Source organism: Monocercomonoides exilis (genome assembly GCF_001643675.1).
Source record: "Monocercomonoides exilis strain PA203 chromosome Unknown scaffold13-1861174, whole genome shotgun sequence".
NCBI classification, from domain to species: domain Eukaryota; phylum Preaxostyla; order Oxymonadida; family Polymastigidae; genus Monocercomonoides; species Monocercomonoides exilis.
The window spans coordinates 1,349,815-1,363,221 of NW_027150558.1; the positions used below are offsets into that span (position 1 = coordinate 1,349,815).

The 13,407-nt window shown below is 36.3% G+C and overlaps 3 protein-coding genes across 3 annotated transcripts; all 3 read left to right on the plus strand.

Moving 5' to 3' along the window:
• Positions 1-1,089: 1,089 nt before the first annotated feature.
• MONOS_9889 (uncharacterized protein) lies at positions 1,090-1,733 on the plus strand (the record flags this gene model as incomplete). The annotated part of the gene is made up of 2 exons (XM_067880429.1): positions 1,090-1,427; positions 1,499-1,733. The coding sequence occupies 2 exons, from the start codon at positions 1,090-1,092 to the stop codon at positions 1,731-1,733; spliced, it is 573 nt and encodes a 190-aa protein (XP_067730886.1).
• A 161-nt stretch (positions 1,734-1,894) lies between these two features.
• Positions 1,895-3,160, plus strand: MONOS_9888 (uncharacterized protein; the record flags this gene model as incomplete). The annotated part of the gene is made up of 1 exon (XM_067880428.1): positions 1,895-3,160. One exon carries the CDS (start codon positions 1,895-1,897, stop codon positions 3,158-3,160), a length of 1,266 nt encoding a protein of 421 aa, XP_067730887.1.
• Positions 3,161-12,723: 9,563 nt separating this feature from the next.
• MONOS_9887 (uncharacterized protein) lies at positions 12,724-13,020 on the plus strand (the record flags this gene model as incomplete). The annotated part of the gene is made up of 1 exon (XM_067880427.1): positions 12,724-13,020. The coding sequence occupies one exon, from the start codon at positions 12,724-12,726 to the stop codon at positions 13,018-13,020; it is 297 nt and encodes a 98-aa protein (XP_067730888.1).
• Positions 13,021-13,407: the final 387 nt, after the last annotated feature.

The following is a 13,407-nucleotide window of genomic DNA, read 5'->3' on the forward strand; positions in this document are numbered from 1 at the left end:
CCCCACGCCACTTCCGATGCATCTGTTGTAATCACTGCCTGTGGGACAAACACTGGAATTAGCTTGCGTTGAGGGCGTGATTTCAATATCTTCCTCCATTGCAGAATCTGTTGGATAATGGATGCGTTGATTCTCATCTGTCCGCTCCATCCTTGCAACTCCAATCCTTTTTGTAAGAGGCGATACATGGAATGCAGCCATAGGGAAGTGTCTTGCTGAACGAAACGGATTGCGCTGAGTTTTCCAATGAACGAGGCGAAATCTCTTGTTCTCACCTTCTTGGCTTTCACTGCTTTCACTTTCCATTTGTCCACTTCTTTCATCAATGCAATTCTTCCACATCGCTTGGATCCCATTTCGGATCAAATCTCCTCCTCCAATCTCTTCCCATGCCTTTAAGAACAGCACCGTCCTTCCTCCAATGATCTGATCTGGCTGCGACTCTTTCTCTGTTGCTTTCGTTAATTCCTTTGAAGACCCCGACTCCGACTGGACCATCCTGCTGCTCTCGTTCGGCTTCCATAGCTTCTCCTTCCTGAGAAAGAGCGGGGTCTGTGACGAAAAAACTTCTGACCTGCTCCTCCTTTTGACGGCGCCTGAACTGGGCTGGCTGAACGGAAATCCATTTTTTCCTTCGTTGCCTCGATCATTGTTTCAAAACCTCTATATTTCCTTCGCGCACTAGCCATATCCGTTTCTAGCTCCGATTCTTTCAGGATCTGTTCTTGTCTCGATGTCAACAGCCCAGCCGCCGCTTCCGCTCTCATTTTTTCCGCTGCTTTAAACCCGAACCGCCCTTGAATTCTGGTATTTCTGGCCTCCTGGAACGCTTTTGCCGTGAGGACAAGCGCATCTGAAGCTCTCTGTCGTGCGCTATCCTTGTTGGAATCCATTTCGGCTAAGCAAAACAAAACGGCTTTGAAAGCTTGACATAGGCACATCTCCTGTTTATATCCTGCACTGTCAAGTGCATCGTTGAACCAGTTCTTGGATTTTGTAGCTGGAGGAGGCACTGGCGGTAACAAGGGGCTTAAATCGTGTAACGAATATTCCTGCTGAATTCTTTCCACTGAAAGAGTATGAATCTGAATGTCGAGTAAAGATTTAACGGGATCCTGTGCAAATACTTCTTCAAAAACAGATGCTGCAGCTTCGTACATGCCTTCTTCTTCTTCTCGTTTGCTCTTTTCTCTATCTGACGGCTGTGTTGAAGATTCTGTTGGCTGGTTGATAAAAGGAGGAGAAAGGAGCTGCGGCTGCGATTGGATGTTCATCTGGCTTTGCGCCCCACCTGGCAGTCCGGCTGCTTCGGTCGACGGCGTAAGTCCAGGAAATGTCGCGAACTGCGAAGATTGCAACATTGATCCGATCGTGGCGATTGACCCATTGATCGTGATCTCAAATAAAAGAGAAGGAATTGAATGGATGTTTTTCTTGAAAATAAAGGTGCTTATGCACTTTTATTCAGGTTTTTCAAAAGATATAACTTTAACATCAGGTTTGTGGAAGTATTCACTATTGGCAAGAAAATCAAATTATTGATGAATGTCAAATTGAAGCTGTGTGGTAAAGAGAGAGAGATTTTCTCAGGCAAGCTGTTTGGAGGGAAAGGATATGAAGTGGAGAAAGGTGGGGTCAAGAAAAAGAAGGAGAAGGAGAAAGAGGAAGAGAAAGAGGAAGAGAAGGAGATGGATATGGAGATGGAGAAGGCATTGAAGGGAGTATTTCGGTGAGTGAATCACGATTCTCTTCTTTTTGTGTCTCATCAGCCCTATTCCTCTCATCCCCTTCAATACCCCTTATATCCCTCTCCAAACTCACTTTTTTCAACATCTCCACAGCAAATGAGGCATGTTCACCTACGTCCACTTCCTTTTGCCAAACAAATTGTATGATGAGCAATTGTTCATTTTCATCAGTTTGCGATGCATATGATGGCGGGATTGTCCCTTCCCTCAACAATCCCTATGCCTCTCTGACAGCCTCAAACACCTCGTTTATTGGGTGTTGCAGGACAAGAAATGTTGAATGCAATGGAACTGAAACTAATAAGCTGACTCCAGGAAGACAGAATACAACAGATAATGGAGCAAATTCATTCACTTGGTGCGAATGGAGTGGTTCGAGAACAACAGGAACAGAAAATACATGTGAAGACATTGCTTCAAATGGAGGGGCTATTTGCATGCACAGTCAGTCATCAGCCACCGTTTCAATAAAGCACTGCTCATTCAATGATTGTTATGCCAATTATGATGGAGGGGGAGTCATGTGCTATAAAATTAAATCCGTTGAAATTGTGAACAATTTGTTCAACTCATGCACAGCTCAAAATCAATGCGGAGGAGGGATGTTCATTAATTTAATTTCGTCGTGTGTTCGGATCAGCGGATGTGAATTTCAAAAATGTTCTTCATATGGCTGGGGAGGAGGGCTTCATCTCGATAATTTTCAGGTTTCGGGAACAGATTGTATTGGGGAAGAATCTGGAGAAGGGGAGAGCGCGTGTGTGTTTGACTGCAGCTTCACTTCATGTTCACTTGCAAGCACAGGCGGTGGAGGCATGTATTGTGCAAATATTCCAATCACACAATTCAAAATGAGGAGCATTCAGTTTATTTCATGTTCAGCATCGTCATATGGAGGAGGATTGTATCTTTATCCGTATAGACAGACATCACAAAATGATGTAATTTATTGTTATTTTTTGTTCTTCCATGAATGCAAATGCTCTGCAGCCACTCCATATGGGCATGATGTGATGTATTATGATTACTACAGTGTATATTTATCTCAAAATAATCCGTTCTATGAATGTTACACCACAAACACAGATGACCAGAGAGTGTGCTACGGATATAATTATGCAATTGCAAGCGCTTGGTCATATAACCAAACATCGAAAAAGGATTGGCTGAAGAGAGGGATTCTCAACCGATTTGTGGCAGTGAGTTGTGGCGAAGAAGAGTTGTGCGGATTGGATGAGTCAAGTGCATGCAGAACCATTGGCGTTGCAGTTGAAAAGAGCGTGATCCATGTGAGTCTGTCAGTCACACTGACGGAAGGGAATCATCAAAGTGAGACAACAACAATCGTTATTGGAGAAAAGAAGATTTCTGTCACTGGGAAAGGAATGGAGCGCTTTGTTGAATATATCTGAAAAGAATGAGATTGAGGAATGGAAGAAGAAGAAGATGATGATGAAAAAGAAAAAAGTTTAAAAGCAGAAATAGCAGATGCAAGGCTGAAAGATAAGAGGAATGGAGTGTGGTGGGTGAATGAGTTCTGACAAAAATACAAGAGATAATAAAGTGCAAGAATGATCAGAAACAAGCAGATGAATCTTATTTGAAAAGATTTTTTTTCTGATGGCTTGTCGGATTGTCATTTTATTTGATGATCCGTTCGGTGAAAGTGTTGACAATATGAAATAAGTCAAATTCAGCACCTGCTTTTTTGAGTTTTCCATTAAGAAAAGCACGCTGAAGGATGATGTGCTTGCCTGACTAGTAATTTTTCTAACAAATTTTTGCCTTCTGTTTTTAATTAAATGAAACATAACGATTTGAATATGTCTTTCTTACATTTCATAGATTGTTTGTTTAACCTCACGGTTTTTATTTGGTTTATTTGTGTGGGTTTTTCCCCTTCATTTCGCACGTTCACCTACCAAGAGAAATTCATGTCATTGATATTGCTTATTCAATTCATATGCCTTTGTGATGTGTTACATTTATAGCTTTGTTTTGAGAGCTCTTCCATCAAACTTTTCAAAAAAAAATTATCAAGATCTCTGAAAATTTTGATGAAAAGAATATTGTTCTTATAGATAAATGATGTGCTCATTTCAAAAACAACAACCAAAACAACAAACAAAATAATGTTCTGTGTTTTGAAACAATAAGAAAAAAAATGATCCATAAACAAAGAAACAGCCCAATATGAAATTGAATTCTCTGATCCCTTCTTCTTCCAAATCTTTGAAAAAATATTTCAAAAGGAATCATAGAATAACTTTATCTTTCTTTTTGATTTTTGATTTTTCACTTCTTTTCTATCAAACAAGATTCCATTGACATTAATTCACTAAAAAACTTCTTTCATAGCTTTTAATCTATCTACGCTGTTCGCATCATTAATAAAGTTCTATTAAAAATAACGCACATAATAATAAATTGCAATTTCTAATCATATTCAAAATAACAAATGTTAATTCATTTTCAGATGAAACTTAATTCAAAGCACTTCAAAAGTCATTTCATCGAATCACACTTAACCTTCCATCCTCATTTGACGTGAGTTGTGCATGTATAGCATCGCAATTCTTAATGATCAAAAAATACGAAAATTTGCATAAAAAACTGTTATAATGGTTGAAATGAAGAAAACAATATTTTTTGATGATTTTTTTCCAATTCAATCAAGTTTCTTTTTCATTGAATTTTCAACATAAGCTTATTTCTTATTTGTCCCATACCACAACCTTAAAAAAAAAATCAAACTTCGTACAAAGTTATGATATGAAAAATAATGACCCATTTGAAAATTTCCTTTTTTTATCTATAAAAATAACGGGAAATTTTTTAAAATAAAAAACAGTTTTAGTTCAATAAAATTTGGTTATTTTCACAAAAAATCATACAAAATAAGTTGTTATTAAAACCAAGCTTAACTAAATAATGATATCAAACCGATCATTCTGAGAGCAATAACATTTTTTCTTTTTTGTTCTCAAATCAATCACAAAGTTAAAGAATGATTGAACCAAATTAAATTAAATGTTGAATGAACATTTAATTCAATTTTTAATTTCTATATTAACAACTTTAATTACTCCTTCTTTCTTAAAAAACTATTTATAATGGTGAAAAATTTTTGACTTCAAGTATTCTCATTGAAAAATTATGCACTTAGGCCTTTGCGACAGACCGACATTTTTTCATCAGCTCGACAAGTCGACCGACATTACAGTCGGCTTGTATTTTATTTTTTCATAAACGAAAAAACAAAAAATTTAAAAAAATTGCTTTTTTGTTTTCATAAAATTATATTTTTAATAAATTAAAAAAAAAAAATTCCACTAGATTCGGACAAACAAATATTTAATTTATTGACATTTAAAAATTTCAATGGGTTAACGACAGATCTTTGTCGAGATCAGTCTAACGACAAAGATCAGTCGGTCGAAAGATCAGTCGGTCGAAAAGATCAATCTGTCGAACGAATATTCTATTTAGAAATCGTTTTTTCTTTCAAAAATTGTTTTTTATTAATACTATTCAAAGAAAATAATTGTGAATAAGCATTTAAATATGACAGAGATAGAATTTGAGTTTTTGATATATTTTTCGATATTATCATCGTTTGATGAAACATTTTGTTTTACACTTTTTCTGTTTATGTATATTTATGTTCAAATATTTGCTGTCAATAAAAAAGAACTGAATTGAAATCCATAATTATGTTTTTTTAATTTTGTTTAAAACACAATACTCCTGGAAACCGCTGGAAAAGATATGTGGAAGGTTTAACTAATCACTTTGCTTTTAAATTTGAATACGAATGGCAGGACATTGAGATTTGACAAATTATCTATGCTTGTGAAGAAATTTTGATATTAATTGCGATAATAAGAATAATTTAATTACGAATGCAAAAGGAAAAGAGACTCATTCAAATGGAAATTGCAAGAAGAATCGAATATATGAAGATAGTTACAATTCAAAAAAATTTCCGGAAGGAAGAAAAAGAAAAAGAATTTACTGAGATTTTGAAGAATGAAGATGAAAATACTTTGTCATATAAAGTCAAAAGAAGAATAGTGGTTCAGTTGAGCATTTTAATCATAGAAATCATTCGTTTGATGTCTTTAAAACATTTAATAGATGCTTTGAAATGCTTTAAATTCAATGGGATATAACCGCGGGATGTGGATTTTTTCAAAAAGGAACATGAAAACAATTTGACATCGAACCTTTCACACGCTCATTGAAATGGTTTTATACACGAAGATGTGAAGACGGATCACAAAAAAGGCTACCAGTGAAAAGAAGCCAGACCTTGTTTTATTCAGTATGAATTGCTCAATTTTCTTCTTCTTCTCTATTTATTTATTTATTAGCTCAGGATTGAAGCAAGAGAAATTCGGATCTGAGGCTTATCAATCTGCGTATCTGTGCAATTTTCACTCTGCTGAATGCCTCACAAAAGGAGCAGAGATACGGGCTTCATTCCAAGTATCTCATTTCTCTCAATTTGTGGAAGCCATGCAAGGCTGTGCTATTTTATAGAAGACAAATACCAGGAAGAATGAAAAGATGGTGTTTGATCTGACAATTTGGAGGGTTCTGTTTTCCTTGAAGATAAACAACGAGATAATGTAGCTGATTCAGGAGGTGAAAGGGGTGCTGCTGAACTAACTGGGGAGCAAAGGCGATGAGCAGCAGATAAATAGTCACATTGATTTTTGTGGTTTGTATGAAAATATCTTTGATCCAGTCGAGCTAGCTAAAACCACAAAGATGATTGTCCATTCGCACTTTTCACTGCAAATACGCATGTGGCTGTTAAATGATATTGTGAATCCTTCTCTTCTCTCTTCGTTGCCTGGGATTTGCACAAGTAAAATGACTAAAGAGCCTCCAAAAGATAGTGAGTCGCAACTATTTTTCAAAGCAAAGTTCATTAGCTGCCTCATCATGTTCCATTTGCACAAACGCATGACTTCAAAAGAGTCAGAAAGCATTTTGTTTAAGAATCAGATACAGGTTCTGAAGACGACTCTGCAGAAGACTGCAAAAAGGACAGCTTCTTGAACTGTGTCAACTTCTGTCTTTCATAGTTTGTCTGCTTCTTCATCTTCATCCTTATCTTTATCTTCTTCATTTTCTTCTTCTTCAAATACTTCAAATACTTCAAATTTTTCTATTTAAACATTTTCTCTCAAGCATTCAGCTTGAAACAAACTTCGCTTCTCATATTCAGAACCTCGCCCATCATTTCTTTCTTTTCACTCACCGTTCTTCTCCTTCATTTTCTTCTTTCCTCCACAAAAAGCCTTCCTTGTCCTCATCTGAAAGTCCATCCAATAGAAGTCGACGAGTCGATAAGCTTCCACTCATAAACCATCACTTCGATGAACCAAATGGGAGAGATACAATGTTTGATCACTGCCTCTTACGATCCCATTGCGAAAAGAGGGTCATTTTGCACACTGGAAGTGGTTGGACGAGTGAGGCAGTCAATAGGCGAAAGAGATTTATCGGTTAATGCATATAAAGATGGAGACAAGAATGCAGAAAAGAAAAGCAGAAACATATATGCAAATACTGCAAATGCATATTATTTTGGAAAAAGTCGAAGAAGGCATTAAGATGAATGCAAATAGAAAAAGAAAAGAGAAAGAGAAAGAAAGAAAGAAAATTTCAAAGCGATGAAAGAGATTGATTGTTATGGAGAAAAAGCTGACGAAGAAAGAAAATAAGACCGTGACTTGAAGCAAGGAACTGTTCGTGAGATGAGACATCGATCTCTCCAACAGTAATGCACAAAGCCATCAATCACCTATCATCTCCATCTTCAACATATCCGTCTTTAACAAGCTCATTGTTATCAACTCCAGCTACGTGATAAATGTGTGGAACGCAGCGGAAAGGCAAGGGAGTTTCATAAAGTATTCCAGTGTTTGATTTCTATTCGATGTGTGTATCGATAAGAGAGAGAGAAGGGTTATTAGAAAAGTTTTCGATGGGATAGTGTTAATGACCAACTGTTACACTGGTGCAGCCTTGAGAGATGAACATTATATTTTTCATCCTGCGTTAGATATCCAGAAGGAAAATCATGTGATATAACGGTTCAAAACACAGAAAATATACATCTTTCTCTGGCAGCGCAAAATGCACTTCTGTGAAGATCCTAAGTTGCTGCTCAAGTCCCACATTGAGTTACAAATGAACCCATCTATCGATTCTGCGAAGTTTTGTTGCTTCCACGTGCATCATTTTGGAATCGTTGATTGCACACTATAGCTCTCAAGAGGGGGCACAGAGGGAGCACAGTCTGCATACACAAAAACTGATGTGCAAGCAGAATGAGAAAGGACAGAAAGCTCCTTCTCCTTTTGGAATAGACGGGATGCAGTTGGTTATACACAGTCAATTCATCCTTTTTCTTCTTCTGCCCCAACCCTCTCGCTTGCAGTTGGATGTTTATTCGTTCAACCTGAGCTGCAAAGCGCATATTCTCTTCATCATCTCACATCGCAGGCACAAGGGACATAAAAACTGATATATAATTCAAAACTTAATAAAAACCAACAATTCCATCGACAAACTGAGTGATTGTTATGTGGAACATAAACGGCGGTTGGAAAATAAATGTTTAATCACATGATGAAAGCATCTTGAGAAGAAAGAAGATGTGAAGAAAGAAAATAAAAAATAGACAGAACAAAAGAAAATAAAGATTCATGAGTTTCCATGGGAAACCGAACAAAAGCAAAGGAGCGGAAGCAGATGAAGCAAATGAAGAGAGAAAGGGAACTAAGAAAACAAATGCGATCCATTGCTCAGCGGGAAAGGCCAAGAACATTCTTCAGTTTGAAGAAAACGAATACTGCAGAAAGAGGAGCCTTTCCAACTTGACGAACTCAATTCTTTGTTTTTGATGAAGTGCATCTCCTCTATTTTTTTTACATTCCAGACAGCTGCTCGTTTGCAACATCAGACGGAAGGAAAAGTTCTTTTGAACACATTTCGAATTATATATGCTTCATCTGCATCATTTTCTGCGCTTTCATCCACAATGTTGCAATATGACTCGCTTCCTTTATCTTTTTCATCTTCTCTGACTTCAAAACAAATATTGATTCCACTGAACACAGGCACATCCAAATTTCCATGCAAAAAAGGAACAAGATGCTTAACGACCTGCCTTTTTCTGCCTTCATTTTTTCTCTCGAAACGCCATCTTCACACGCTTTATGAATGGCCACCTCCCGCTTTTGTTATTCTCTCAATCACTGATGTTAACAGGCCTCGGAATTCGACTGAAAGGAAAAGGAGAATTAATTGTTCTGTTCGGATTTCCCTTTTCTGCATGCATCAGAGAAAACGACCTAGCTGAAGAAGGTTCTCTATAGGAAGCACAGACCAGAGGTGCGAAAAAAACATCTGCATCACGAAAAAGTCCTCTCATCACCAATATGCTAAATCTTCTTTGTATTGTCATGCCACGCAGAATTCTCCTCGTTCCTGTGCGCACTCGCTGCCCCCTTCAACTGCTGTCTCTTCATATCGAATTTCACTTCCTGTGCCCTATCTTCACAAGAAATCTTTGCTTTTGCTGACTCTCCGCACTTCAAAGTGCAATCTGATGCTGTTTGAAGCAGTTGAGCTGCTGAACTGCTGAACTTGAACGCTTCTTCGCGTCAGGCAATACAACAGTCCTGCTCTTTTCTCACCTTGTGACTCGATCCCCTATCTGCTCACCTCTTTTGTTGCTTCGTTTGCTTTCATCTTGAATTAATCGTTGAGGTGATAACATCCGTTTGTCGCTCCAACATCTTTTCCTGCAACAAATGCAATCCAGCTATGTAATTCTGTCTTCTTTATTAAAAAAAAGCCGAACCTTTTTCATCAATCCAGCAATTTCCTATCAACTTCCAATTGCCTTTGCCACGAACAAATACAGTTTCATTGTCAAAAGCAAAATTCCTTCAATTTGTTGGTCCCCATATAGGTCATTTAATGCATCGGAAGTTCAGGAACAGATTTCACTAAACGCGTTAACACAGCACTGCTGTATAATCCTTCGTTTTTTTTCCAAATAAACTGAGCTGAATCCGAATTCACTCAAAGATATAATTATTGTTTTTGAATTTGAATTTGAATTTTGTTTTGTAAAAAGTGATTTTTGTGAATTATTGTTTCATTTTCCAAAGTTGACGTCAGAATTGCTTTCCAAATTTTGTAACGATATGAAAATAGTTTGATGACGTTTCAGAGAAAAGACGTTCTTGAAAAAGATAAACTTTATTTCTCGTTCAAGAAAAATGAATATTAAATGATGATTCCATTCAAAATAAGGCAAAGCGATTCGTCTAAAATGCAAGTTTGTTAATATTCATTGATATTCACAAACAATAACTTATTAAGAAAAAATGCAAGAGAAATTAAAATGAATATTTAAAAAAATATTTGCAATTTAACAAATAAAATAAATAAATAATCATTTAAAAAAAAAAAAAAAAAAAAAAAAAACATTCGACACAGGCTGAGTTTTTCGACCGACACAATTTGCAAAAACTTTCATTGTCGCAAAGGCCTAATAAAAAGTTTTAGAATTTATTGACAATAATGAAATATATTGAAAACAATCAAAACATGGATGATAATAGAAAATTCATGGCATAAGCATATAATAAGCATACCAAATATTTTTGAATCTTTCAATCATTTTCGCAATCCATTGCCTATTAGGTTTAAGAATATTATGTTCTATGTCTGCGCTTCACATCCTCTGGACAAAATTTAAAATATAATTATTTCTTATAATCACATTAAAAATGGGTTAGATCACAAAATTTTTGTCGATCAAAAATTTTTTGTCTTGGAAAAAACCATTCAAAAAGGAACGCCATGCGATGTATGAAACATTTTCATCTGAAGAATCATCTTAGAAATGGATACAACAATTTTTACCGAAGGTGTTTTCAGTTTGCCAACACTGCAAAAAAGTCAAATATATCTGTAAAGGAAGGGGACATTCTAGATTCTTGAAGTGTCCAAAGTGCAAGAATAGTGTTTCCTGTTTCAAAAATTCGATTTTGGAATCTTCAAAATTACCTATTTCCACTGTGATGATGATTCTTTTGATTTTTTGGCTGGAAATTAAAGATTGGCAAATTGGCATGATGCTTAACATATCTCAAATGACGATTGGATACTGGACAAGAGTTGCAAGGTCGACTGCGTTAAATTACTTAAATTACAGAAATGAAAAAATTGGAGGGGCTGGAAAAACTGTGGAAATTGATCAAGCCGCATGGAGGAGACGGAACTACAAAAAAAGTTTTAACATCGAATATTTATTTTGTAAACATTTATATTAATTTATTTGCCTTGAATTAAACTATTTTTTGAATTAGGAAAGCAGAAAAAATTGATGTGGATATTTGGAGCTGTCAAACAAAAAGGTGAAGAAGAATTAGGAAAAAAATTTGTGGTCATTGTGCTTAATCGGAAAAAAGAGACATTAATCCCAGTAATTATAAACTGAATCACAGAAGGATCAACAATAATCAGGGACGAGTGGAAAGCTTACACTTGCTTTGGAGAAATTGGTCACACCCACCAAACCGTCTGTCACAAATGTCACTACGTCGATCCTATTTCGAAAGCCAATACGAACACTATCGAAGGAATGTGGGTGCTTTGCGATCTATTTTTTCTAGATATGGAGCGAGAGAGCGATTTATTCCTGGAGTGCTTGCGACATTCATTGTAAAAAGATCAGGTTTTCTTTCCTACGGAGAATTCATAGAAAAAGTTAGTCGGGGAGGAAACCTGGGCCGGGGAGGAAATCCGGGCCGGGGAGGAAATCCGTGCCATTTTTGATCAAAAAATATAAAAAAAGTTTCGGATCAAAATGTTAAAAACAAAACCCTCCTTGACGCACGTCAACGCAACGAGTGATATTAGATCACTGGGAGATCCACACATTAAAGCCTTGTACGTTCACGATATTTTTGAGTATTCTGAAAGACAAATTGATGAAAGCGGCTTGTTTAAAAGATCTTCACTACAGCGAGCTATCAAAGCAAGGGGCATTGGCAGTAGCATTGTGAAATGTGGTAGGCCCACATTATTTAACGAAGCTGAGGAGTTGGAAATGAAACAGTTATTTCTTGATGGAAAAAAATTGGAAAATGTCCAACTAAAAAATACATAACTCAAACGGTTTGTTATGGATATGTTTATATGTTTATTTAATTTTTTTTTATTTACTGAAAAATGAAATGTTGCAAAAGAAAATGAATGAAGGAGAAGAATGCAAATCAGTGGACAAGCAATGGACGGAACGGTTTTCAGAAAGACATCCAGAAATAGTGTTTGCAAAGCCAAAAGCTCTTCCAATCGGAAGGGTTGCTCATTCTCGCCGAAAAGTTTTTATACCTTTTTTCGATTTATACGAATCGTGTCTTAACGAGGAAAAACCGATTCCTCAATTGTTATTCAATATCGATGAAACCTCAACCTTTTTTCATAAAAGAAAAAATGATCTAGTCGCTTCATCTTCATCCTCGCCTTCAGTGATAACACCAGAAACATCTCTTCCAACTGCAACTTCAATCGTCTTCATGTGCAGCTCAGATGGCTGCAGATAGTTAACTCCCATTATCATTCCTAATAAAACTTTGCCGGATGAGTGCAAGATGGATACAACTTCACTAGAAGTTTTTAACACCTCTTGAAAACTGGACATATCACATCACAGTTGTTCTTTGAATTATTCGGACTCTGTTTTCTACCAGAAATTATCAAAAAAAGGATAGCCATTGGCGAGAAATACAGGCATGCAGCATTGGTTATGGACGGCGGTGTTGGACATTTCACGGAAGAAATGAAAAGACTCTGCAAATATTATCTTGTGGATTTAATTAAACTGCCATCTTACTTGTCGCATATCATTCAACAGAATAATCAGTTCATTTTTATCAATATGAAAAGAGTGTTTTCCAGAGCAACAGAAAGTGGACCGACAAAGACAGGCTCACAGAAAAGAGACGTTTTTGCAACAATACTTCGAGATGGGTTGGCAGCTGCTAGCTATCCCAGCACAATAATCTCATCGTGGAAAGTTACTGGGCTCTGGCCTTTAGATAAATCTGTTGTTCTCAAGCATTTACCGGAAAATCCACCATCTTGGGCCGAGAATTCTGTGGAACCAACAAAAGCACCTGAAGGAAGTAATTTCGGAGCGATTATAAGGCTGCTGATTCTGATTCTTCTCTTTTAACTTAATGTTTCTTTTTTTTATTTTGCAATTGACTTTTTAATTATTTTTTTTTTATTTTCTGTCGATAATTATTCAAAATTTACGAAATTAATTATAAAAAATAATTTTCGGAATGTTTAATCCATTTTTTTATTTTGAATAAACAAGGAATTCTTGTTTTTGATTAATCATTAATTAATATTCTAAATTTTTATTCTGATCACTGGCCCGGATTTCCTCCCCGGACCGGGTTTCCTCCCTTACAAAATAGAACTGAATTCATTTGACTGCGTCAAGTGGCATTAGATCGGTCAACATCCACTAAGATCGATCTAATGCCATTGAGACGCAGTCTAATTAGATGTGACTCAGTCACATCCGATGCTTTCAATTCTGGGTGTCCTGATC